Genomic DNA, 25,212 nt, shown 5'->3' on the forward strand with positions numbered 1-25,212 from the left:
TGGTGTCCAACTCTTTGTGCCCCATGGGCTGTATCTGCATGGCTCCTCTGTCCATGAGATTTCCCAGGCAAGAATATTAGAATGGGTTGCCATTTCCTATTGAAATAGCCAATCTTAAGCTGTTTGCTCTGCCCTTGCCTTGCCTTTTCCTTGAGACCCCATAAAGTATCTGGCCTAGACTTTCCCTCCCTTCTGAATGTAAGTTAAATAAGCAGGGTGACAATATATAGCTTTGTCATACTCTTTTCCCAATTTTGAACCATTCCATTGTTCCATGTCTGGTTCTAACTGTTGCTTCTCGACCTGCACACAGGTTTCTCAGGAGGCAGGTAAAGTGGTCTAGTATTCCCATCTCTTTAAGAATTTTCCAGTTTGTTGTGATCCACACAGTCAAAGGCTTTAGTGTAGTAAATAAAGCAGAAATAGATGTTTTTCTGGAATTCCCTTGCTTTTTCTATAATCCAATGGATGACAGCAATTTGATCTCTGGCTTCTCTGTCTTTTCTAAATCCAACTAGAACATCTCGAAGTTCTTGGTTCACATACTGTTGAAGTCTAGCTTAAAAGATGTTTAGCATTACCTTGCTAGCTTGTGAAATGAATGCAACTGTGTGGTAGTTTTAACACTCTTTGAATTGCCTTTCTTTGGGATTGGAATGAAAACTGACCTTTTTTAGTACTGTGGCCACTGCTGAGCTTTCCAAATTTGCTGGCATATTGAGTGTAGCACTAACAGCGTCATCTTTTAGGATTTCAAATAGCTCAGCTGGAATTCCAGCACCTTAATAGATTTGTGAGCATCTCAAATTTTATTTCCTGGGAGCAGGCTGATCTTCATGGAGTATGAAATTACATCCTTCTCCTGCAGTTCACAAGAAGTAAAGCCCCTCAGTCCATCTAGGTAGGATTATCACTTTCACATATTCCCCAGAGTAATGCATGGATGGAAAATTCTTTAAGAGATGGGAATACCAGACCACCTTACCTGCCTCCTGAGAAATCTGTATGCAGGTCAAGAAGCAACAGTTAGAACTGGACATGGAACAACAAACTGGTTCCAAATTGGGAAAGGAGTACATCAAAGCTGTATATTGTCACCCTGCTTATTTAACTTATATGCAGAAAACATCATGTGAAATGCTGGACTGGATGAAGCACAAGCTAGAATCAATATTTCCAGGAGAAATATCAATAACCTCATATACGCAGATGACACCACCTTTATGGCAGAAAGTGAAGAGGAACTAAAAAACCTCTTGATGAAAGTGAAAGAGGAGAGTGAAAAAGCTGGCTTAAAATTCAGCAGTCAAATAACTAAGATCATAGCATCCAGTCCCATCACTTCATGGTAAATAGATGGAGAAACAGTGGAAACAGTAACAGACTTTATTTTCTTGGGTTTCGAAATCACTGCAGATGGTGACTGCAGCCATGAAATTAAAAGACGCTTGCTCCTTGGAAGAAAAGCTATAACCAACCTAAACAGCATGTTGAAAAGCAGAGACATTACTTTACCAACAAAAGTCTGTCTAGTCAAAGCTATGGTTTTTCCAGTAGTCATATATGGATGTGAGATTTGTACCATAAAGAAAGTTGAGCGTCAAAGAATGGATGCTTTTGAACTGTGGTGTTGGACAAGACTCTTTAAGAGTCCCTTGGACTGCAAGGAGGTCCAACCAGTTAATCCTAAAGGAAATCAGTCCTGAATATTCATTGGAAGGACTGATGCTGAAACTCCAACATTTTGGCCACCTGATGCAAAGAACTGGTTCACTGGAAAAGACCCTAATACTGGGAAAGATTGAAGGAGTGAGAAGGGGACGACAGAGGATGAGCTGGTTGGATGGCATCAGTGACTGAATGGACATGAGTTTGAGCAAGCTCCAGGAGTTGGTGATGGACATGGAAGCCTGGCGTGCTGCAGTCCATGGGGTCGCAGAGACTCTACACCCCTGAGCGACTGAACTGAACTGCTGCTCTGATAGTCAATACCGTCAACACCCTTTCCCAGAGGCCTCTAGAGCCCTAGAAACTACATTATCCAGAAGGTTGTGTGCCCAGTTGAGCCAATGACAGGACAGCATAAAGGTATTTCCGGGTCTATGGCTCTCTTTGGGGCGGGACTTCCGGCGTCCTCCTCCTGGCGGCCATTTATATTACTTTCCTGTGTGTTGTCGCTCGGGGCGCTACGTTGGGAATGAGGTGACTGAATTAAGACGGTCCAAGAGGCAGCGCACAGAGGCGGGTCTCAAGTTCAGCGACGCCGTCAGGGGACCCCCGCGCTAGGCCCCCAATCGCGCCCGCTGTGCCCGCTTCCCGCCTCCTCTCCCGCCGCTCGCGGTCCTGCTCTGGCCACAGAGTCCGATGGCGGCGGCGGCGCTGAGGGATGCGCCTCAGGTAAACGCTGGTCCCCTGGGCCCTTACCATTCTCATCCCACCAGACGCTAAAGCCCGAAGTGCGTGGCGCCTGCTCACGTGCCTGAAGCGCGGCCCCGGGGTCCAGGCGGCTGAGGCGGTCGAGGGTGGGGCCCTGTGTCTGACAGTGTGATGGAGCATGGCAGGGTGACAGGCGGAGGAACCTGCCTGCGCAAAGGCTTAGAGGTCGGATATAGGCGAGAAGGTCCAGGAAGACTGGCGTGGATCTGGTGTCTGCAGGGAACAGAATGTGGTGAAGTGAAGTCGCTCAGTCGTGTCCGACTCTTTGCGAACCCATGGACTGCAGCCTAAGAGGCTCCTCTGTCCGTGGGATTTTCCAGGCGAGAATACTGGAGTGGGTTGCCGTTTCCTTCTCCAGGGGATCTTCCCGACCCAGGGATCGAACCCAGGTCTCCCACGTTGTAGGCAGACGCTTTACCATCTGAGCCACCGGGGTGGTTGAGTGGTCTTGATCTAGGGTGGGTCTACCTGCCGTGGACTGAAGCGGGGTGGCTGGGTGGGTAGGCTTCAGTTCCTGGCCAGGGATTGAGGCAGGTTGGTCGTGGTGTGAACACGGAATCCTAGTCACTAGACCAGTGGTCAGTGACAAGGCCCTGGCCCTTCAGTTTTGCAGGAAAAAAAAAAAAAAATCCCCACAAAGAGGGGAAGCCGTGAAACAGAGTATTTATTAGGAGGAGAAAATAGTACAGTACCTTTTGGATAGACCCACCAGCGGACTCAGGGAGAGTTGTGCTGTGGTGGTTTGAGTCGCTTTTGTGGGGCATTTATTTCTTGTTTCCTTTGGCCAGTCATCTTGCTTTGCTTGGTTTTGAGTCGGTATTTGGTTTATCTCAGGATTTTCCTGCGTGTAAGCGCATCTTTTAGCCAAGATGAATTCCAGTGAAAAGGCTTATTGGGTAGTTGACATCACCTACTTTGAGGTGACGCCCCTTCCCTTTCCAAAAAGGCTTTCTGTGCTGACTTCCAAGGAGCCTTTCTGTTCATGTGTAGTGGGGAGGTCTCCTTAACTTCAGGAATGGAAAATATGTGGTTTCTTACGTTTTATGTGGGCAGGGCCCAGCCTCCATCATCCTGCCCCAGACCTACTCAAATGTGAGTTTCATTTGTGGTGTCTAGAACAGACACCACGTGAACCAGGATTCCAAAGAAGGTTGAAGGAGAGAAGGGTTTTGGCTGCTGAGGGGACAGGGAGTCCAACACAAAAGGGGAAGTGAGTCATGGGCATCTATAATCACATGTGCTTCTGGGTGGCTCAAATTGAAGCAGGAATCAATAAAGGTATAAAAAGGGCCTTCAAAGCAGTTTTCCACAAGTGCAGTTGTGGGAGTGCAGCTGTGGAGTAAAGGTGTGAGAGGGGTACAGTCTACAGAATCATGGGTACGTGGAGAGGAAGTGCTGGCTCATGGCTCCAGCGTCCTGTTACTGGGGACTGAAAGGTGAAGCCTGAGCCCAGGTTTGGTTGTGTATGTGAGTCACAACCTAGAGACTCCAGGGGAGTTGATTGACAGAATGGATGGGACCCTACAGGCCAGGACGAAAGCTTGGATGACATGTCTATGCAGTCCATCCCAACGTTGGTGAGGACTCAACACAGTGAATAAAGGGACCCTGAGGGGTAAGGTGGGCACCAGTGACACCTAGGTCTGGAATTCCTGTTCGGTGGAGAGCTTTGGAAGAGGATGAGGGTGGGATGTGTGATGAGGCGGATTATGCGATCCTAGAATGTTCATAGTTTACTCTGTCTCTCATAGAAGTGCAGTGTGACCTTTGAGGATGTGGCTGTGTACTTCTCCTGGGAGGAATGGAGACTCCTTGCTGAGGCCCAGAGAAGCGTGTACCTCGATGTGATGCTGGAGAACTATGCACTTATAGCTTCACTGGGTAAGACTCTCATAGCCTTCCCAGTGACCTGGACTAGGCTCTGTCCCATCTCACCCCCCTTTCCTCAGGGGGTGCTCTGTTCTTCTACATGTGGACAGTGAGCACTGCTTGTTTCCCAAGCTTTCTGAGTTGCTGTGATAGCTAGCTAGGACTGGGTTGTTTGCACTGCCCTCTTCTTTCCCCTGCAATACCAACCCGAGTACCTGTTGTACAGAATGCTGTTAGGAAAAAGATTCCAAGTCAGCAGTATTACAGTAAACTTAATGGATTCTACCTTACTCCCCTCTCTCTATCCGGGTCAGTGTGTCTAGATCCTTGTCAACTCTGTCCCTTCTTTTATGCTGAGTTGTGCAGCTTGTGGGATCTTAGTTTACTGACCAGGGACTAAATCAGGGCCCTGGCAGTGAAAGCTTGGAGTCCTGGTCACTGGACTGCCAGGGAACTCACTTGATCCCTTCTTTTTAGCTAACATTTCTTTGTGCCTGCTTGTGCTGAACCATGAGCTACTTCTCAGTGTCCTCCAAGGTTGGTAGTGTTTAAATTTGTTTTCTCTTTTTTCCCCAGCCTTGTCCAGATATAAAATTGTATATCTTGATGTGGTAAAGTTTTGACTTGATGTATGAATACAGTATGAAATAATTGTCACAGTGAAATTAGTTAAACATCTGTCACCTCATTAAGTTACATTATTGTTGTTACTGTTGTTATAAACATCATTTTTTGTTAATATTTATTTAGGCTGTTCCAGGTCTTAGTTGTGGCACTCAGGATCTTTGATCTTCGTTGCAGCATGCAGGCTCTTTCTCTGTGTCATTTGTGATCTAATTCCCTGACCAGGGATTGAACCCAGGCCTCCTGCTTTGGGATGGCAGAGTCTTAGCCACTGGACCACCAGGGAAGTCCCAGCATCATTGTTAACTATAGTCACCGTGCTTTATATTACATCCTCAGAACTTATTAATCTTATAACTGAACATTTGTACCTTTTGACTAAAATCTCCCTATTTTCCATATTCCCCAGCTCCTACCATTTTACTCTGTTTCTATGATTTTCCCTTATTTAGTTTTTAAAAATTACAGCCATAGTGGACAAAGATTGTTTCCTTTAAATCTGTGCCCTCACCAATCTCTGCTCTTTTTTTCCTTTTCTTTTTTTTCCCCTGCTTTTTTTTGACAGTAGCCATCTTATCAGGTAGATTTCCCTAAAGTTTAGATGGTAAAGAATCTCCCTGCAGTGCAGTTTGATCCCTGGGTTGGGAAGATCCTCTGGAGAAGGGAATGGCAATCCACTCCAGTATTCTTGCCTGGAGAATCCCATGGACAGAGGAGCCTGGAGGGCTACAATCCATAGGATCACAAAGAGCCGGACACGACTGAGCAGCTACTACTGCATCTTACCAGATGTGAGGTATTATCTCATTGTGGTTTTGATTTGCATTTTCCTGATGGTTAGTGATGGCACCCCACTCCAGTACTCTTCCCTGGAGAATCCCATGGACGGAGGAGCCTGGTGGGCTGCAGTCCATGGGGTTGCTAAGAGTCAGACGTGACTGAGCGACTTCACTTTCACTTTTCACGTTCATGCACTGGGGAAGGAAATGGCAACCAACTCCAGTGTTCTTGCCTGGAGAATCCCAGGGACAGCGGAGCCTGGTGGGCTGCGGTCTCTGGGGTCGCACAGAGTCGGACATGACTGAATCGACTTAGCAGCAGCAGCGGATGGTTAGTGAGATAGTTAGTGAGGAGGAATATTTTTTCATGTACCTTTTAGCCATTTGTAGATCTTCTTTGATAAAATGTCAGTTCAAGTCCTTTGCTCGCTTAAAAGATTTTTTTTTTAATCTTATTTATTTTTAACTCGTGGGTGTGCTTAGTCACTCAGTTGTGTCCGACTCTTTGAGACCCCATGGACTGTAGCATGCCAGGCTCCTCTATGCGTGGGATTCTCCAGGCAAGAATACTGGAGTGGGTTGCCATGTCCTTCTCCAGGGAGTGTTCCCAACTCAAGGATCAAAACCAGGTCTCCTGCATTGCAGGCAGGTTCTTTACCATTTGAGCTACCAGGGAAGCCTACTTTTAGCTTAATTTTAATTAACTTATTTATTTTTGGCTGCACTTGTTCTGTGTTGCTGCATGCAGGCAAGTGGAGGCTACTGTCTAGTTGCAGTGCGCAGGTTCTCAGTAGTGGCTTCTATTCTTTTGGCTCATGGGCTCTAGAGCACAGTCTCATTAGTTGCCAGCTCATGGGCCTAGTTGCCTCAAGGCTTGTGGAATCTTCCTGGACCAAGGATTGAACCCATATCTCCTATAATTGGTAGGTGGATTCTTAACCACTGGACCACCAGGGAAGTTCCTTTTCTCACTTTTTAAACAGATTGTTCTTTTCCTGTTGGATTGTAGAGAACCTTATATATTGAATACTTCAGATATTAAAATATAAATTTCACCAATGAAATCTATCTGATCATGGCCTATTTTTGTTGTTGAAGATTACTGATTCAATTTCCTTATTGGTATTGGTCTATTAAATTTTTCTATTTATGATTAAGAATTGATAGGTTGTATGTTTCCAGGAATATATCTGTTTCTTCTAGGTACAGCTGTGTGTAACAGCTCCTAGTAATCTTTTATGATTCTTTGGTCCTGTTTTATTTCTCTGTTAATTTATATGAGATAAAGTCTAGACAAAGGTTTGTCAATTTTATTTATCTTTTTATTTAGTTATTTATTTTTGGCTCTGCTGGGTCTTTGTTGCTGCGCAGGCTTTTCTCTAGCAGTGGAGAGTAAGGACTACACTCTAGTTGCGGTGCTTGGGTTCTCATTGTGGCGGCTTATCTTGTGGAGCACAGGCTCTAGGGCACAAGGTCTTTAGTAGGTGGAGCACGTGGCTTAGCTGTTCCATGGCATGTGGGATCTACCTGGATCAGAGATTGAAACCATGTCTCCTGCATTGACAGGTAAATTCTTTACCACTAAGCCACTAGGGAAGCGCCTATCTTTGAAGAAAACCAGCTCTTAGTATTGTTAATCTTTTTATCATCTTTGTAGTTTCTATTTCATTTATTTCTGCTCTGATCTTTTTTTTTTTTTTTTTGATTTGGCCATGCTGTGCAGCATGTGGGAACCTTAGTCTTAATTCCCCTTCCAGGGAAGGAACCTGCACACCCTGCACTGGAAGCATGAACTCCTAACCATCGCATCTCTAAGGAATTCCGCTTTGCTATCTTCGTTTCCTTTGTTTTGATAACTTTGATCTTAGTTTTCTTTTTCTAGTTCCTGGAGGTGTAAAATTTGGTTATTTATTTGAGATCTTTCTTTTTTCTTAATGGTGGCATTTATTGCTCTAATCTTTTCTCTTAAAACTGCCTTTGCACATTTCATATGTTTTGTTTCTATTTTTGTTTTTCTCAAGGTATGTTTCATTTTCCTTTTGATTTTTCCTTTTACTGATTAATTGGCCAAGAGCATATTGTTTAATGTTCGCATGTTTGAATTTTGAAGCTTTCCTCCTATTGCCGGTTTCTAGTGTTATCCATTGTGTTAGGAAAAGTTACTTCATATGGTTTCAGTCTTCTGAAATTTGTTAAGACCTGTTTGACATAATATATAATCTATCCTAGAGAATATTCTATATGCACTTGAGAAGAGAATATATTCTGCTATAATAGGATGGAATGTTCTATGCACATCTGTTACATCCATTTGGACTGAAGTATTCAATTCAAATAACTTTCTATCTGGATATCCACCTATGTTGAAAGGGGGATATTGCAGTTCCCTATAAATATCTTGGAAGGAAAGTTATGACCAACCTAGATAGCATATGCAAAAGCAGAGACATTACTTTGCCAACAAAGGTCCGTCTAGTCAAGGTTGTGGTTTTTCCAGTGGTTGTGTATGGATGTGAGAGTTGGACTGTGAAGAAGGCTGAGCGCCAAAGAACTGATGCTTTTGAACTGTGATGTTGGAGAAGACTCTTGAGAGTCTCTTGGACTGCAAGGAGATCCAACCAGTCCATCCTGGAGATCAGTCCTGGGTGTTCATTGGAAGGACTGATGCTGAAGCTGAAACTTCAATACTTTGACCACCTCATGCGAGGAGTTGACTCTTTGGAAAAGACCCTGATGCTGGGAGGGATTGGGGGCAGGAGGAGAAGGGGACGACAGAGGATGAGATGGCTGGATGGCATCACCGACTCGATGTACATGAGTTTGGGTAAACTCCGGGAGTTGGTGATGGACAGGGAGGCCTGGCATGCTGCAATTCATGGGGTTGCAAAGAGTTGGACATGACTGAGTGACTGAACTGAACTGAACTGAACTGATAAATATCCTGTTGCTGAGACTTCCCTGGTGCCCAGTGGTTAAGATTCTATACTTCCACTGCAGGGAGCACAGTTTGGTTCCTTGTTGGAGAACTAGGATCCTGCCTGCCATGCAGCATCCCGCCCCTTCCCCCCCCAACTCCAATTTTCTCTTGCTGTCTTTTCTGCCTTCAGAGCTGGTCATATTTGCTTAATTTTTAAGTTATGATGTGTAGGTATCATATGTGTGTGTATGTGTGGTTATAATTGTTACATCCTCATGATGACTAACTCCTTTATTATTATATAATGACCTTTGTCTCTTGTGACATTTTTTTATTTAAAGTCTATTTTGTCTCACTTAAGTATAGCTTATCCTTTTCTCTTCTGATTTCCATTTATGTGGAGTATCTCTTTCAATTTCTTCACCTTCAGCCTGTGTGTGTCCTTAAAGCTGAAGTTACTCTGTTGTAGGCAGCATAGAGTTGAGTCTTGTTTTTTTTTTTTTTTTCTGTTCAACCACGTTGTATCATTTGATTGGACCTACTGTTGTCACCTATTATTGCCCCCCTATTTTGCAGGTTTTTTCCTTCCTTTCTTGCTATCTTTATGATTTTCTGTGGAAATGGACTTTTAAAAATATTTATTTATTTAGCTGTGTTGGGTCTTAGTTGCAGCATGCAGGATCTTCGTTGAATTGGATAGGATCTTTTGTTGTGATGCATGGGCTCTGTAGTTCTGGTGCATGAACTTAGTTGCTCCGAGGCATACAAGATCTTGGTTCCTTGACCAGGGATCGAACCTGCATCCCTTGCATTGCCAGGCGGATTATTAACCACCTGGGAAGACCCTATGGTAAGATACTTTTATTCCTTACTCCTGTCTTTTGTGTCTATAGGTTTTTGACTTGTGGTTACCATAAGCTTATATAAAACATCTTAAAACATTCTGTTTTATGCTGATAATACTGTAAATTCAATCCCATACAAAATGTCTACTCTTATACTTCCCCTACACATATATTTTGTTTTTGATGTCACAGTTTACATCTTTTTATATTGTATATTGTGTAACCATCAACAAGTTATTGTCGGTATTCAGTTCAGTTCAGTCACTCAGTGATGTCCAGCTCTTTGCGACCCCATGAATCGCAGCACGCCAGGCCTCCCTGTCCATTACCAACTCCTGGAGTTCACTCAAACTCATGTCCATCGAGTCGGTGATGCCATCCAGCCATCTCTGTCGTCCCCTTTTCCTCCTGCCCCCAATCGCTCCCAGAATCAGAGTCTTTTCCAATGAGTCAACTCTTCCCATGAGGTGGCCAAAGTACTGGAGTTTCAGCTTTAACATCATTCCTTCCAAAGAACACTCAGGGCTGATCTCCTTTAGAATGGACTGGTTGGATCTCCTTGCAGTTCAAGGGACTCTCAAGAGTCTTCTCCAACACCACAGTTCAAAAGCATCAATTCTTCGGTGCTCAGCTTTCTTCACAGTCCAACTCTCACATCCATACATGACCACTGGAAAAATCATATCCTTGACTAGACGGACCATTGTTGGCAAAGTAATGTCTCTGCTTGTCAATATGCTATTTAGGTTGGTCATAACTTTTCTTCCAAGGAGTAAGCGTCTTTTAATTTCATGGCTGCAGTCACCATCTGCAGTGATTTTGGAGCCCCCCAAAATAAAGTCTGACACTGTTTCCACTGTTTCCCCATAGTTGCTTTTAATACTGTTATTCTTTATCTTTTATGTTTGAGTTGAGTGATTAAGGCAGTTTTACAGTATTAGAGTGTTCTGAATTTGACTATATACTTATTTTTACCAGTGTGTTTTATGTTTTAATATGTTTTCATGTTACTGTTAGCATATTTTTATTCAACTTGAAGAAGACTTTGTTAGACTTCCTCATTTTTGATAGGGTTAGGTCAAGTGGTGATGAACTTCCTCAGTTTTCATTTGTCTAAGAAAGTCTTCCTTATTACTGAAGAATAGCATTGCTGGTAAAATATTCTTGGTTTGCAGTACCCCCACCCCTTCCCCTTTGGCATTTAGAACACATCTCACTGTGACTGTATGCAGTGTTTTAGCTAAGAAAACCACTTGTATCTTTATGAGGGTTCCCTTTTGTGATGACTTTCTTTTTTCTTGCAACTTTCAAAATAATTTGTCATCACTTTGAGTTTTATATTAATGTGCCTTGCTGAAGTCCTCTGTGGATTGAGTCTGTTTGGGGACTTACAAGCTTCATGTACCCGAACGTCCATTGCTTTTCCCAGATTTGGAAAGTTTTCATTCATTACTTCTTTAAATAAACTTTCTGCCCCTTCCTCATGCTCTCTTCCTTCTAGGGCTACCATTCAGTTCAATTCAGTTCAGTCACTCAGTCGTGTCTGACTCTTTGGGACCCCATGAACCGCGGCACGCCAGGCCTCCCTGTCCGTCACCAACTCCCAGAGTCCACCCTAACCCATGTCCATTGAGTCAGTGATGCCATCCAGCCATCTCATACTCTGTCGTCCCCTTCTCTTCCTGCCCTCAATCTTTCCCAGCATCAGGGTCTTTTCAAATGAGTCAGCTCTTCACATCAGATGGCCAAAGTATTGGAGTTTCAGCTTTAGCATCAGTCCTTCCAATGAACACCCAGGACTGATATTCTTTAGGATGGACTGGTTGGATATCCTTGCAGTCTAAGGGACTCTCAAGAGTCTTCTCCAGCACCGCAGTTCAAAAGCATCAGTTCTTCAGCACTCAGCTTTCTTCACAGACTAACTCTCAAATCCATACATGACCACTGGAAAACCATAGCCTTGCCTAGATGGACTTTTAGACAAAGTAATGTCTCTGCATTTTAATATGCTGTCTAGGTTGGTCATAACTTTGCTTCCAAGGAGTAAGCATCTTTTAATTTCATGGCTGCAATCACAATCTGCAGTGATTTTGGAGCCCAGAAAAATAAAGTCTGACACTGTTTCCACTGTTTCCCCATCTATTTCCCATGAAGTGATGGGACCAGGTGCCGTGATCTTAGTTTTCTGAATGTTGAGCTTTAAGCCAACTTTTTCACTCTCCTCTTTCACTTGTACCAAGAGGTTCTTTAGTTTTTCTTCACTTTCTGCCATAAAGGTGGTGTCATCTGCATGTCTGAGGTTATTGATATTTCTCCCGGCAATCTTGATTCCACCTTGTGTTTCCTCCAGCCCAGCGTTTCTCATGATGTGCTATGCATATAAGTTAAATAAGCAGGGTGACAATATACAGCCTTGACGAACTCCTTTTCCTATTTGGAACCAGTCTGTTGTTCCATGTCCAGTTTTAACTGTTGCTTCCTGACCTGCATACAGGTTTCTCAAGAGGCAGGTCAGGTGGTCTGGTATTCCCATCTCTTTCAGAATTCTCCATTATACAAATATTATTTTGTTTAACAGTGTCCCATAATTCATGTAGACTTTTTTCTTTACTCTTTTTAGTTGTTTTATCTTTTTTCTCCTTTGACTGGATAATTTCAAAGACCTACTTTCCATTTCACAATCATTGTTTTGATTGATCAAATTAGCTATTAATGCTCTACATTTCATTCATCATACTCTTCACCATAATTTCTGTTTGGTTATTTTTTGTATTTTTCTGAATCTCTGTTTAAAACCTTATTTTACTTGTATATCATTTTCCTTATTTTGTTGAATTGTCTGTCTGTGTTTTCTCATAGTTTACTGAGCTGCATTAAAACAATAATTGTGAGACTTAGAGAATGAACTTACGGTTCCTAGGTGGGGAAAATGGGGCAAAGGGATAGTTATGAAGTTTGGGATCTACTTGTATGCTGCTGCTGCTGCTAAGTCACTTCAGTCTTGTCTGACTCCGTGCGACCCCATAGACGGCAGCCCACCAGGCTCCCCTGTCCCTGGGATTCTCCAGGCAAGAACACTAGAATGGGTTGCCATTCCCTTCTCCAATGCATGAAAGTGAAAAGTGAAAGGGAAGTCTCTCAGTTGTGTCCGACTCTTAGCGACCCCATGGACTGCAGCCTACCAGGCTCCTCTGCCATGGGATTTTCCAGGCAAGAGTACTGGAGTGGGGTGCCATTGCCTTCTCCGTTACTTGTATACAATGCTATATTTAAAATGGATAACCACAAGGGCCTATTGTAGAGCACAGGGAACTTTCCTCAGTGTTATGTGGCAGCCTGAATGAGAGGGAGCTTAGGGAAGAATAGATACATTGTATATGATTGGCTGAGTCCCTTTGCTCTCCACCTGAAACTGTCACAACATTGTTAATCAGCTATACTCTATACTCCAATATAAAATAAAAAATAAAAAAAATATTATTGTGAGAGACTTCCCTGGCAGGCCAGTAGTTAAGACTCTGTGCTTTCATTGCTGGGGGCATGGATTCCATCCTTGCTTGGGGAACTAAAAGCTTGCATGCCTTGTGGCCTGGTCAGATTATACTACAAAGCTGCAGTCATTAAGACGGTATGGTACTGGCACAAAAACAGAAATATAGACCAATGGAACAAGATAGAAAGCCCGGAAATAAACCCATGCACTTATTGGTACCTTAATTTTGACAAAGGAGGCAAGAATATACAATGGAGCAGAGACAGTCTCTTCAATAAGTAGTGCTTGGAAAACTGGACAGGTACATATAAAAGAATGAAAGTAGAACACTTCCTGACAGCATACATAAAGATAAACTCAAAATGGATTAAAGACCTAAAGGTAAGACCAGAAAATATAAAACTCTTAGAGGAAAACATAACACTCAATGACATAAATCAAAGCAACATCCTCTATGACCCACCTCCTAGAATGATGGAAATGAAAACAAAAGTAAGCAAGTGGGACCTAATTAAACCTAAAAACTTTTGCACAGCAAAGGAGACTATAAACAAGGTGAAAAGACAGTCCTCAGAGTGGAAGAAAATAATAACAAATGAAACAACTGACAAAAGATTAATTTCCAAAATATGTAGGCAGCTCATACAATTCAATACCAGAAAAACAACTCAATCAAAAAGTGGGAAAAAGACCTAAACAGACATTTCTCCAAAGAAGACCTACAGATGGCTAATAAACACATGAAAAGATGCTCAACATCACTCATTAATAGAGAAATGCAAATCAGAACTACAATGAGATATCACCTCACACTGGTCAGAATGGCTATCATTGAAGAGTGTACAAACAGTAAATGCTGGAGAGGATGTGGAGAAAAGGGAACCCTCTTGCACTGTTGGTGGGAATGTAAATTGATACAGCCACTATGGAAAATGGTATGGAGATTTCTTAAAAAACTAGGAATAAAACTACCTTATTACCCAACAATCCCACTGCTAGGCTTATACCCCGAGGAAACTAAAATTGAAAAAGACACATGTACCCCAACGTTCATGCAGCACTATTTACAATACCTAGAACATGGAAGCAATCTAGATGTCCATCAACAAATGCATGAATAAAGAAATTGTGGTATATATAGACAATGGACTACTATCCAGACATAAAAAAGAATACATTTGAGTCATTTCTAATGAGGTAGATGAACCTAGAGCCTATTATAAAGAGTGAGATAAGTCAGAAAGAGAAAGATAAATATTGTATACTAACACATATGGAATCTAGAAAGATGGTAATGGATTTATTTTCAGAGCAGCAGTGGAGAAACAGACATAGAGAACAGACTTATGGACACGGGGAGAAGGGAGGAGAGGGTAAGATGTATGGAGAGAGTAACATGGAAATTTACATTCCCATATGTAAAATAGGTAGCCAATGGGAATTTTCTGTATGTCTCAGGGAACTCAAACAGGGGCTCTGTATGAGTGGGATCCCACCTAATGGGGTGGGATAGGGAGGGAGGTGGGAGGGGGAAGGTTCAAGAGCCAGGGAACATATACATACCTATGGTTTATTCATGTTACGGCTAGAAAACAACAAAACTCTGTAAAGCAGTTATCCTTCAAATAAAAAATAAATAAATTTTTTAAAGGTTAAAAAAAATAAATATTATAATTTTTTTTTGACAGCTTGTAGATCTCCATTTCTTTGAGGCAACTGATTATTGTTCCTTCAGGGGTGTCATGTTTCCTCGATTATTGTGTTTGTGTTTCCTGAAGCCTTATGTTGATTAGTACATTCATGGAGCAGTCATTTCTTTCAGGCTTTACGTAAGGTTTTGGTGGTCAAGATCCTCACCTTTGGGTGTGAGTGTGGTAGCTTGATGGACAGTGGCTGCTGCACCCACAACAAAGCCCAGTGGCTTTGTGTTTGCAGCTCTGTCACCTGAGGTCAGTGTCAGCACAGACTGCAGGGTCCTCAGTAGCTAAAGCCGTGGGTGTCCACAGTAATAGAGAAGACTGCTAGGGCTCTCCTGATTTCTTTCTCCCATGGGATATGTTTTGACTGAGGGGGTCCCCCTTAATGTGGAGTTTGGCTCTTAGAGGGGGAATGCTTCATAGTGGTGATGGCGTTGGTGTCTGATGTGTGGATTCTGTGGAGCAGATATAGATCTGGACTCTAGGATGTGAATAGATGCAAGGCAGTAGCACTTCTAGGGTCCCAGTTACTGAATAGTCTGTCTCAGTGTTGACTTTGCTTTGTGAGATGCAGTGGCACCCTGAGCAGTGGTGGAGCCTTGACCAGAGTATGGGTACACACAGAGAGACAGTGTCTTTGGGGTCTGAAGAACTAACTCACCCACAGTGGCCATGAATCTGGCGCCTGAGACATTCAGGTGACAGGCGTGGAGTCAGGTTATAGAATATGAACATCTGTGGTTCAGGTGGGGCTCAAGGGTTTGGGGTGTGTGCAGGGTTTATGGGGATGGAAGCTGTGGTTCTGAAATAGAGTAATAGCTGTTTTTGTGGGGACAGGGATGGTTCAGGATATTATTCTCTTGCAGGTGCCTCATGGTGGTGGCTATTAGTTACCTTAGTGTGAGAGCTTCCAGTGCCCTCTGCAGAGCAGGCAGCTGGGGTTCACACCTGTAAACACTTGCCTTCCTCTGCTCTGCAAAGTTTGGGGTCTGCAAGTGTGCCAGGGCCTGTTGAGGTTCTCTGAGGTAAAAGCTACTGGGATCCTTTGCAGTGCAGGCCATTGGGAATGTGACAGCAGCTACCATTTGGCTGATGCACTTAGTTCCCACCCTTCATCTTATTTCCTGTCCATCTTCATGTGTCTGTTAAGGTAATATGTTCAGTGATCGTTTTCGTGTTGTTCTTTTTCAATTTCCTCTGTGTTGCTGCAGTATCTTAATTGGATTCCTGAGTTGTCCAAGGGCAACTTTTGTTTGCTTTTGTGTATTTTTTGTTGGTGGTGAAGGCTCGTGTCCTCTGCTGTTTTGCTGACATCACTCTCCTGGATCTTTTCTCTGCATCTGTTATGTGCTGAGTTGCTTTGTGATGATACAAGCTGTTCATCTGTCCTGTTTTTCCTTTAGGATTTTTATCCTGCATGTCCTATGTAGTTGCTTAACTAGTGCTTATAGATGTCCCAGGATTGACATGACTCCAGTCATGGTGAGGTGGGCTCAGAGGGGGCCTGGTCCTGGTGAATGGCAGCTGAGGAGAGTATGACATCAGGCTGTGTTCAGATCATAGCAGGAACCTGTCTTTGTTCAACCAGGGTTTAGTGGCCATTTCCAGTGCATGGCCATACTACTTCTATCTTTTCTTTTCACTGTTAACACTTGACTGACTTGTCAGTTGTACTCCTTGTCATTCCTTCTGTGACTTCAGCCCAGGGATAATCTGGACTGATTATTTGGACTCCACATCTCTGGACTTCACCACTCTCTGGACTCCACATCTCTCCTATCTCTCACTACCCTTTCTGTAGTACTCACCAACATTGATTGTGCTATGATATGTTCACATTTCCCTGAATTGACTTCTAATAGCAGCTGATATGTTGCTGTGGGATTTTAATGAGCTTAGATGACCTTTTCTACCCAGTCTGAGCAGAAAAGTCCTACAGGAAGCCACTGGAAGAGAAGTGAGTCATAGACCCTGCCTCTCTTCCTTATGTCCTATCCTGTATTTGTTTTTTTCTCCTGATGAGGTCTCCACTATTGTGTGACCTTGAGGCTCAGTAATGCACAACAGTTGGCTGTTCTTCCAACTGAATTCCAAGTTCTGTATCTTGAAAAGCATCTCATAGACTCACATCTGGATTAGATAGGTACACTAGTGATGAGCTGGACCCTTCTCTGTAGTCAATATGTACTTGACCTGCATTTCTTTCTGTTCAGGTTGCTGCTGTGGAACAGAGAATGCAGAGGCACCTTCTGAACAGATCACTTCTCTAGGAGTGTCACAGGCTAGGACTTCAAAGGCAGCTTTGTCTTCCCAGAAGATCCACCCCTGTGAGACTTGTGGTCCAGTCTTGAAAAAAGTTTTCCACTTGGCTGAGCACCAGGAAACACAACACACCCAGAAAATGTTGAGGTGTGGAGTATGTGTGAAACAGTTTTGTTCTAGTGCAAATTTTCAGCAGCACCAGGAACACATGGGAGAGAAAACCCTCAGAAGTAGTGTGGATGAGGCCAAGTTTTTCAAGAGCTGCAGATTCCTTGTGTTACAGAAGCCATTTACCTGCAGGGAGTTTGAAAAGGACTTCCCAACCATTATGGGACACCTGCAGCAACAGACCACTCATACTGTGGAGAAGCCAAACAAAGTCACCCAGTGTGAGTCAACTTTACAGAGCAGAAGTCGTCACACCTCAGGAGAATGCAGGAAAGCCCTCAGCCCCAAACACACACTTGTTCAGGATCAGGGTGTCCATACTGGAATACCTTGTTTTGTGTGCAGTGAATGTGGGAAAGCATTCAGGTACAAATCTTCATTTGTTGTGCACCAGAGAGTGCACGCTGGAAAAAACCTTCATGTGTGTGGTGAATGTGGGAAATCCTTTAGGCGAAGCTCAATTCTTTATAAACATCGAAGAATTCATACTGGGGCAAGGCAATACAAGTGCAGCAAATGTGGGAAATCCTTAAGTCACAAATCTGTCCTCATTTCTCCCCACCCATGGTGCAATGGAGAAAAGAATTATGTGTGCAGTGAGTGTTCGAAATCTTTTAGCCATAGCTCAGTATTCATTCCACACAGGAGAGTTCAAACTGGAGAACGGCCTTATAAGTGTAGTGACTGTGTGAAATCTTTTACTTCAATGTCTGCACTCTGTTATCATCAGAGATCCCACACTGGAGAACGACCTTACATATGCAGTGATTGTGGAAAATCTTTTATCTCTAGCTCTGACCTCCGTTATCATCAGAGAGTTCATTCTGGAGAAAGGCCCCATGAGTGCAGTGAATGTGGGAAATCTTTTATCACTCGTACTGCTCTCCGTTATCATCACAGAGTTCACACTGGAGAAAGGCCTTACGAGTGTAGTGAATGTGGGAAATCCTTTACCCGAAAAAATAACCTTATTATACATTTAAGAGTTCACTCAGGAGAAAGGCCTTATGAGTGTAGTGAATGTGGGAAATCTTTTACTTTTAGCTCTAGTCTTCGTTATCATCACAGAGTCCACACTGGAGAAAGACCGTATGAGTGCACTGAATGTGGGAAGTCTTTTAACAATAGATGGACGCTCATTCGACACCAGAGAATTCACACAGGAGAAAAGCCTTATGTGTGCAATAAATGTGGGAAATCTTTTTCCTGTAGCTCCACCCTCCAGTATCATGAGCGAGGTCACCTTGGGGAAAGGCCTTACGGGTGTGATGAATGTGGGAGATCTTTTACTACTAGCTCTGCCCTCCGTTATCATCAGAGAATTCACACAGGAGAAAGGCCTTATGAGTGCAATGAATGTGGGAAATCTTTTATCTCAAAGTCTGACCTCCATTATCATCAAAGGGTTCATTCTGGAGAAAGGCCTTATGAGTGTAGTGAATGTGGGAAATCCTTTATCCGAAGGAATAACCTGCTTTTACACCAGAGAGTTCACACAGGAGAAAGGCCTTACAAGTGTAGTGAATGCGGGAAATCTTTTAACAATAGATGGACACTCATTCAACACCAGAGAGTTCATACAGGAGAAAAGCCTTATGTGTGCAGTGAATGTGGGAAATCATTTACCTCCAGCTCCACGCTATGTTATCATCAGAGAGTTCATGCAGGAAAAAGGCCTTATGAATGCAGTGAATGTGGGAAATCTTTTACCTCTAGTTCTACCCTCCGTTACCATCAGAGAGTTCACACAGGAGAAAGACCTTATGAGTGCAGTGAGTGTGGGAAATCTTTTACTTTTAGTGCCAGCCTCCGTTACCATCACAGAGTGCACACTGGAGAAAGGCCTTATGAGTGCAATGAATGTGGGAAATCCTTTAAGGATAGATCGCAATTCAATAAACACCGGAGAGCTCACACTGGAGAAAGACCTTATGAGTGTGCTGAATGTGGGAAATCTTTTAGCCAAAAATCTTCCCTCTCAACACACCAGAAAATTCATAATAGAGAACGGTCTTATGAGTGTAGTGCATGTGGGAAATCTTTCACCTCTATCTCTGGCCTTGGTTATCATCAGAGAGTTCACAGGGGAGAAAAGCCTTATCGGTGCAACGAATGTGGGAAGTCCTTTACCAATAGCTCTATACTGATTCGACACCAGAGGGTTCACACAGGAGAGAGACCTTATGTGTGCAGTGAATGTGGGAAATCTTTTACTAGTAGTGCCACCCTTTCTTATCATCAGAGAGTTCATGCAGGCAAAAGGCCTTATGAATGCAGCAAATGTGGGAAATCTTTTACCTCCAGTTCTACCCTTCGTTATCATCAGAGAGTTCATGCAGGAGATAGGCCTTATGAGTGCAGTGAATGTGGGAAATCTTTTATCTCTAGCTCCAAACTCCGTTACCATCAGAGAGTTCACACAGGAGAAAGGCCTTACGTGTGCAGTGAATGTGGGAAATCCTTTAGAGACAGTTCCCAGTTTAGTCAACACCGGAGAGGTCACACTGGGGAAAGACCTTATGAGTGTAGAGAATGTGGGAAATTTTTTATGCGAAAATCTACCCTTTCTCAACATCAGAGAGTTCACACTAGAGAAAGACCTTAGATGTTTAGAGAATGTGCAGTTTTCTTGTTCAGTGTAAGGATACCAAAGGAAGCTGAGGATCCATCTGTCTGAATTAGCTCCCAGACATCTGCATAGCTATTGGTAATCATGAGGAAAGATTCCTCATGATTTTGTGGGAAATATGTGGCTATGTTGCAGTCTCTAACCTCTCCAGGGTTCTGCCCACATATATGTCACTCCCATCTCTGTGGTCAAAGCCATTTCACATCTAGCACTTGGCAGGTCCACCCAGTGTGCTCAGGGAGACTTACTGTGTCCTCCCATATTTTAGCCAAGTTAAGAGTCACTTGAGGCCTACGGTGCCGACTTTCACTCCTCCATGACTATCTTGGACATGGACCTGGTCAGTGTCAGTCCAGAAACTATCAGAAGTTCAGCTGGAAGCTTGCAGAGAATAGCAGCAGGGATGTGTTGATTTCATGTGATACTAGTAATAAGGTTTTACGGCTTCCAAATGATGAATAAATACTTGCTACAGGTTGCTTTGGCTCATACAACACTCGAGACCTTCTAAGCTCTTAAGTCCTCTTTCATCTTGGACTTTCTATTTACTGTGCAGGTGGTTCACAGATTTGTGCTGTGTAAGCATAAAGGGGAGAACAGTTTTTAGGGGCCTCAAAGTTTCTGTCTGAGGGAGGACGGTATGTTGACAATAGCTTGCCAGTTATGACCAGGTCTGCCTTGCAGCTGCAGCTTCCTAGAAAAGATTGCGGGGATTTCTGGTTTTCACTTGAAGCCTGGAGGCTTTGTTTTAGGAGTCTCCCAGGTGACACTGAGAAGCAGGCAGATGTGAGAATCTCAAGTGCTTCTGAGCATAACATTAATTTTTTTTCCTTACTAAACGGAGAGATCCCAGGGTGTTTCAGCACTGTGGAGGGAAATCTTCTCCAGGTCTGCAGAGAGCCATGTTCCCTGATTAGTGTAACTGGTGGTAATACCACTGGGTCCATAACCGGTGCAGAAACACTGATTTGTAGGGAGAGGAGAACTGCAGCCAACTAGTGTAATGTGCTGCTTCTAAACGTGCATCCACAAATGTCCATGTGTAAGTGATAGTCCCTCTGTATTGTTCATCTCAAGACTATTACCACATGGACGGGAAGAAAAAAGGGGGTCTAGTCCCTGGCTGTCGGAGAAGGCAATGGCAACCCACTCCGGTCTTCTTGCTTGGAAAATCCCATGGATGGAGGAGCCTGGTAGGCTGCAGTCCATGGGGTCGCTAAGAGTCAGACACGACTGAGCGACTTCACTTTCACTTTTCATGCATTGGAGCAAGAAATGGCAGCCCACTCCAGTGTTCTTGTCTGGACAGGGATAGGGGAGCCTGGTGGGCTGCCATCTATGGGGTCGCACAGAGTTGGGCACGACTGAAGCGACTTAGCAGCAGCAGCAGCAGCAGTCCCTGGCTCTGGCTCTTGTGACCCAGACAGCATTCCCATTGACACTCAGTGGAAATATTCTCTATTACTCACCATATTTGTTGGCACTGATGCAAGTTTGACAACCACCCCCGCCCCCCAGGGCATAAAGAGAGAGATGGAGTGTATGGTTGCCATACCTCTCTGTCAAAAAGACTGGGGCATAGAGATCTTTAAGTTGAGCTATTTTTTAAAGCTTTACTAAGGTATAATATCTCTGGCTTTCCTGATGGCTCAGCAGTAAAGAATCTGCATGCAGTGCAGGAGATACAGGAGGCCAGGGTTCGATCCCTGGGTTGGGAAGATCCCCTGGAAGAGGAAATGGCAACCCACTAGAGTATTCTTGCCTGGAAAATTCCATGGACAGAGGAACCCCGCGGGCTATGGTCTGGGTCACAAAGGGTCAGATACGACTGAACTACAAACACACACACACACACACAATGTACAATTTACATTTGCTAAACCGAGTATATTTAAGGTACAACTTGACAAGTTTTGACACAGGTGTGAACCTCTGAGACTATCACATAGTCCTGATAGTGACCATATCTGTCATGGTGTATTTACCTCATTTGTTCTATAATCTCCTTGCCTTTCTCACCTTTCCAAGTAACCATTGATTTACTTTCCTTAAAATAGATAACTTGCATTTTCTTGAGTTGATATTATTGGAATCATATGCTATTTACCATATTTTTCTTTCCTTTATATATCGTAATTACTTTGAGATTCATCAGTGATATATAGTGCTTTTTGTTTTTTGACTGACAAAAATATGACATTTTTCAATATGCCACGGTTAGTTTATCCATTCTCTTTATGGATATTTGACTTGTTTCTAGAATTTGACTTCTGAAAATAAAGCTAGTATAAAAATTGCATTAGTTCTTTTTATGAACATGTATTTATCTTTTGTCAGTAACTTAGAATGCAGTGTATGAGCCACGGCTATTTTATTCTTGTTGGCTGCAGTGGATTTTTACTGTAGGCCGAGGCCTTAGTTGCCCTGCCACATGTGGAATCTTAGTTCCCTGACCAGGGCTTTAACCCCAACCCCTGCATTGGAAGGAGGATTCTTAAACACCGGACCACCAGGGAAGTCCCACGACAGCTTTACTTTTGAAGAAGCTAATATTGTGATCTAAAATGATTGTGCCTTTTGCATCTTACCAGCAATATATTGAGAATTCCACCTCTCCCATATTCTGAATACTTGGTTTATTGATTGCTTTAATTTTAGCTTTTTTTTTTTTAAAGAAGTATATCACTTTTTTTGTTTTAATAGAGTTTCTGTAAGGGTTTATGATGAGCAGTTTTTCAGATGTTCATTTCCTATCTATGTATCTTTGTTAAAATGTCTGCTTAAATCTTTATTGGCCTTTGGCTATTTTCCTTTAACAAATAGGACAATGAAACCATAACGATGTATATTGGAATTTCACTCATTTTTTAATATTGTGAGTGATTTTGCTTTATGGAGTAACTTTTCAATACTGGCAGAATTTTCTAACCTAAAAAGTTTTTTTTTTTTTTTTTTCCCAGTGTTCACAATGCAGTGGATACTTAGACATATGCTTTTAAATTTTACCTGCACTGTTAACACATTCTCTATCATATTCTTGATTTTAGTCACTTAAGAATACAATAAAACCTTGCTTTATAGTGCTTATGCTTTTTCTTGGTTCTGTCACTATAGAAGTTGGTGGATTGGAGATGGGGACAAGGTTTCATCAGGATGGACTGGTCTTTACTTTGAGTTCCAAAGCCTGGTTGGGAGGGAATGGAGATCAGTGGTCAGACTCCTCAAGTCCTCATCCAGGCTACCTGGGTTTAAATTCTGTATCCCTGATCACGGACCCACAGGCAAACACTCTTTCCCAAGCCCTTTTCCTTTTATGTAAAGTGGAGATTAGGATCTGCCCTGCGTCTGGCCCACTGAAAGATGTGAAGAGAGGAGCTGTCCATTCCCATGCAGCTCCCTCTACAGGTGAGATCCTGGTGCCAGGAAACTTTAGCTCCCCCTGATATCCTCAGACCCCTCTATCCCCAGGTGCATGCATTTCAGAAATAAATGGAGCTTCTCATAATTCCTGACCTGGGTCAGCCCGAAGGGACTTATCTGCATCAAGGAGGGGGTTGCTGGTTACTGAGGTCTCAGTGTGGATTTGCCAGTGGGAAATAATCTGGGAAACTTGCTAAAGCTTCCTGAGCCTCATTTGGCTGATTTTGACATTGAGGTGTTAACTTTGGCCCTGGGAGGATCAATAAAAATAACACAACACTGAGCATTTACACCAAAATTCCAGGCTTCATATTTTGAACTTGTACGTGCCATTTATTTAAAAAATGTTATATAAAATATTTTTGTAACTCTCCTTTTCTCAATTCTCTTACTGTACTTAATTAATTTATTCTTTGTATTAGTTATATCCTTATCTTGTTGCATTTTATAGAGTGCCATGTAAATTAATATAAATGCCATGTAAATATACTGTGAAATTTTATTCAGACTATATGTGTTCATGGTTATAGCTTATTTTTCCTGAATCCATTGACTCTTGAGATTGAGAGCACACTCACCAGTTGATGGATTACCACAGAAGCATTTTGATTCTTTTTCAACTGTACTGGGAGATCGTTTCTCTCTATTTGCCCTAGCTGGTAAACTAATTCTCTTCAGATCCTCTTTAACCAAATTTCATTTATTATGCTGAAATGTGAAATGACCGATTCTATTACAATATGTTTTTTCTTTCCCCTGAAAGTCAATGCAAGTTTTGCTTATTTAAAAATAAAATTTTAATCTAAGATCATATAAATAACAAATAACTGCTTAGAAAGACAGAAAATATACTTATTTCAATCAATATTCATTTGATTGTACTGGAGAGGTTCCACATAAGCTTTTTAAAAAATTCAGTGAAATGTGACTGATGAAAGTATGTGATAAAGTAATAAGTATTGTAATGGTGTATCATATATTCAGAGTAAGTATTCTATAGTCAGAGTGTTTTGGAAACATTTTAAATTATCAGGCCACCTTAATTCTGGCTGGTTATAGGTAAATTTTGAAATCAAAATGAATTTTTCACGAATTATTGTATAGCATTTGAATAGTTTTCACAAAAACTGCCTGTTACAAAATATTGCCCAATGTTTTATGGATACTTAAAATACATTTTTTTTGTTTGTTTTATACAAGTAATTTTTGTCATTTGAATGTTTTTGTATTTTGTTGCAGCAGTGAAAGCTCAGAATCCTAACCACTAGGCCACCAGGGAACTCTGTATTTTTATTTACAAAAGTCAGAAGTATATTTTATGGCCTGAAATTGGGGCTTAGCTTTGTAATGACTTGCACACCTTAGTTTATTTGAAAACAATTTTTTTTTTACATTTTTATTATAAAAGCTACAGGTGTACAGTATAGTGAGTCATAAATTTAAAGATTATACTCCATTTATAGTTATTATGAAATATTGGCTATATTCTCCATATTGTACAGTATATCCTCGTAGTTTATTTTATACCTAATTTTTTGTACCCAAGCTACAGATGCACTTGTGGCACCCACTCTCCTCTCTCTGATTTACTATTGGCATTATCACCATGTTCAGGATTCCTCCTACTAATACTAATAGAACCTCCCCCTGGTCCACAGACTGTCCACCAAATTTTGTAGATGTGTCCATCCAGAGATCCTCCCCATAGTTCCAGACCTGTGTATCCGGCTACGTGCTAAATAACTCCATTCTTTTGTTTTCTGAAATATACCCCCAAAAGGAAACTGCTGATACACCAATGAGAATTATTACCACTACGGAACACCCAACATGTTGATGGAGCTTCTGTCCTTCTACCTCCCAACACCAAAAAGCTTGGTGTCAAAACCTGACACCCACCTTACTTTCTCTCACAATCAGAAAAACCAGGCTGTCTTGTTTTTAAAAGTGATTCCAAAGTTCGCATCTTCCACAACCACAACAATGGGTCACACTAACGCTCACCCCTCACTCCTGTATTTCCCACTTCCTCCTTTTCTAATGGAAATGTCTGTCCCTGCCTGTTTCAGTATT

General features: G+C 42.4%; 2 protein-coding genes across 2 annotated transcripts in view; both read left to right on the top strand.

The window, feature by feature from the left end:
- The first annotated feature begins 2,129 nt into the window (after window positions 1-2,129).
- LOC113875903 (putative uncharacterized zinc finger protein 814) lies at window positions 2,130-24,335 on the top strand. Its single transcript, XM_027514602.1, has 3 exons — window positions 2,130-2,397; window positions 4,188-4,317; window positions 16,874-24,335. Exons 1-3 carry the CDS (start codon window positions 2,365-2,367, stop codon window positions 19,693-19,695), a joined length of 2,985 nt encoding a protein of 994 aa, XP_027370403.1. The 5' UTR covers window positions 2,130-2,364; the 3' UTR covers window positions 19,696-24,335.
- The window catches only part of LOC113875905 (zinc finger protein 211-like), a 100,378-nt gene continuing 79,412 nt past the window's right edge, over window positions 4,247-25,212 (top strand). The window contains exon 1 of the mRNA XM_027514604.1: window positions 4,247-4,317. The gene's annotated coding sequence lies outside the window, so the exon portion shown is untranslated. The remainder of the gene's footprint in view (window positions 4,318-25,212) is intronic.

The sequence above is a fragment of the Bos indicus x Bos taurus genome, chromosome 18 (genome assembly GCF_003369695.1).
Source record: "Bos indicus x Bos taurus breed Angus x Brahman F1 hybrid chromosome 18, Bos_hybrid_MaternalHap_v2.0, whole genome shotgun sequence".
NCBI classification, from domain to species: domain Eukaryota; kingdom Metazoa; phylum Chordata; class Mammalia; order Artiodactyla; family Bovidae; genus Bos; species Bos indicus x Bos taurus.

Bases quoted from the DNA above. Each gene is read 5' to 3' on its own strand.
- LOC113875903 (XM_027514602.1), top strand. From the start codon at position 2,365: ATGGCGGCGGCGGCGCTGAGGGATGCGCCTCAG. The intron at 2,398-4,187 runs GTAAACGCTGGT...TGTCTCTCATAG, and splicing joins CGCTGAGGGATGCGCCTCAG to AAGTGCAGTGTGACCTTTGA. The intron at 4,318-16,873 runs GTAAGACTCTCA...CTTTCTGTTCAG, and splicing joins TGCACTTATAGCTTCACTGG to GTTGCTGCTGTGGAACAGAG.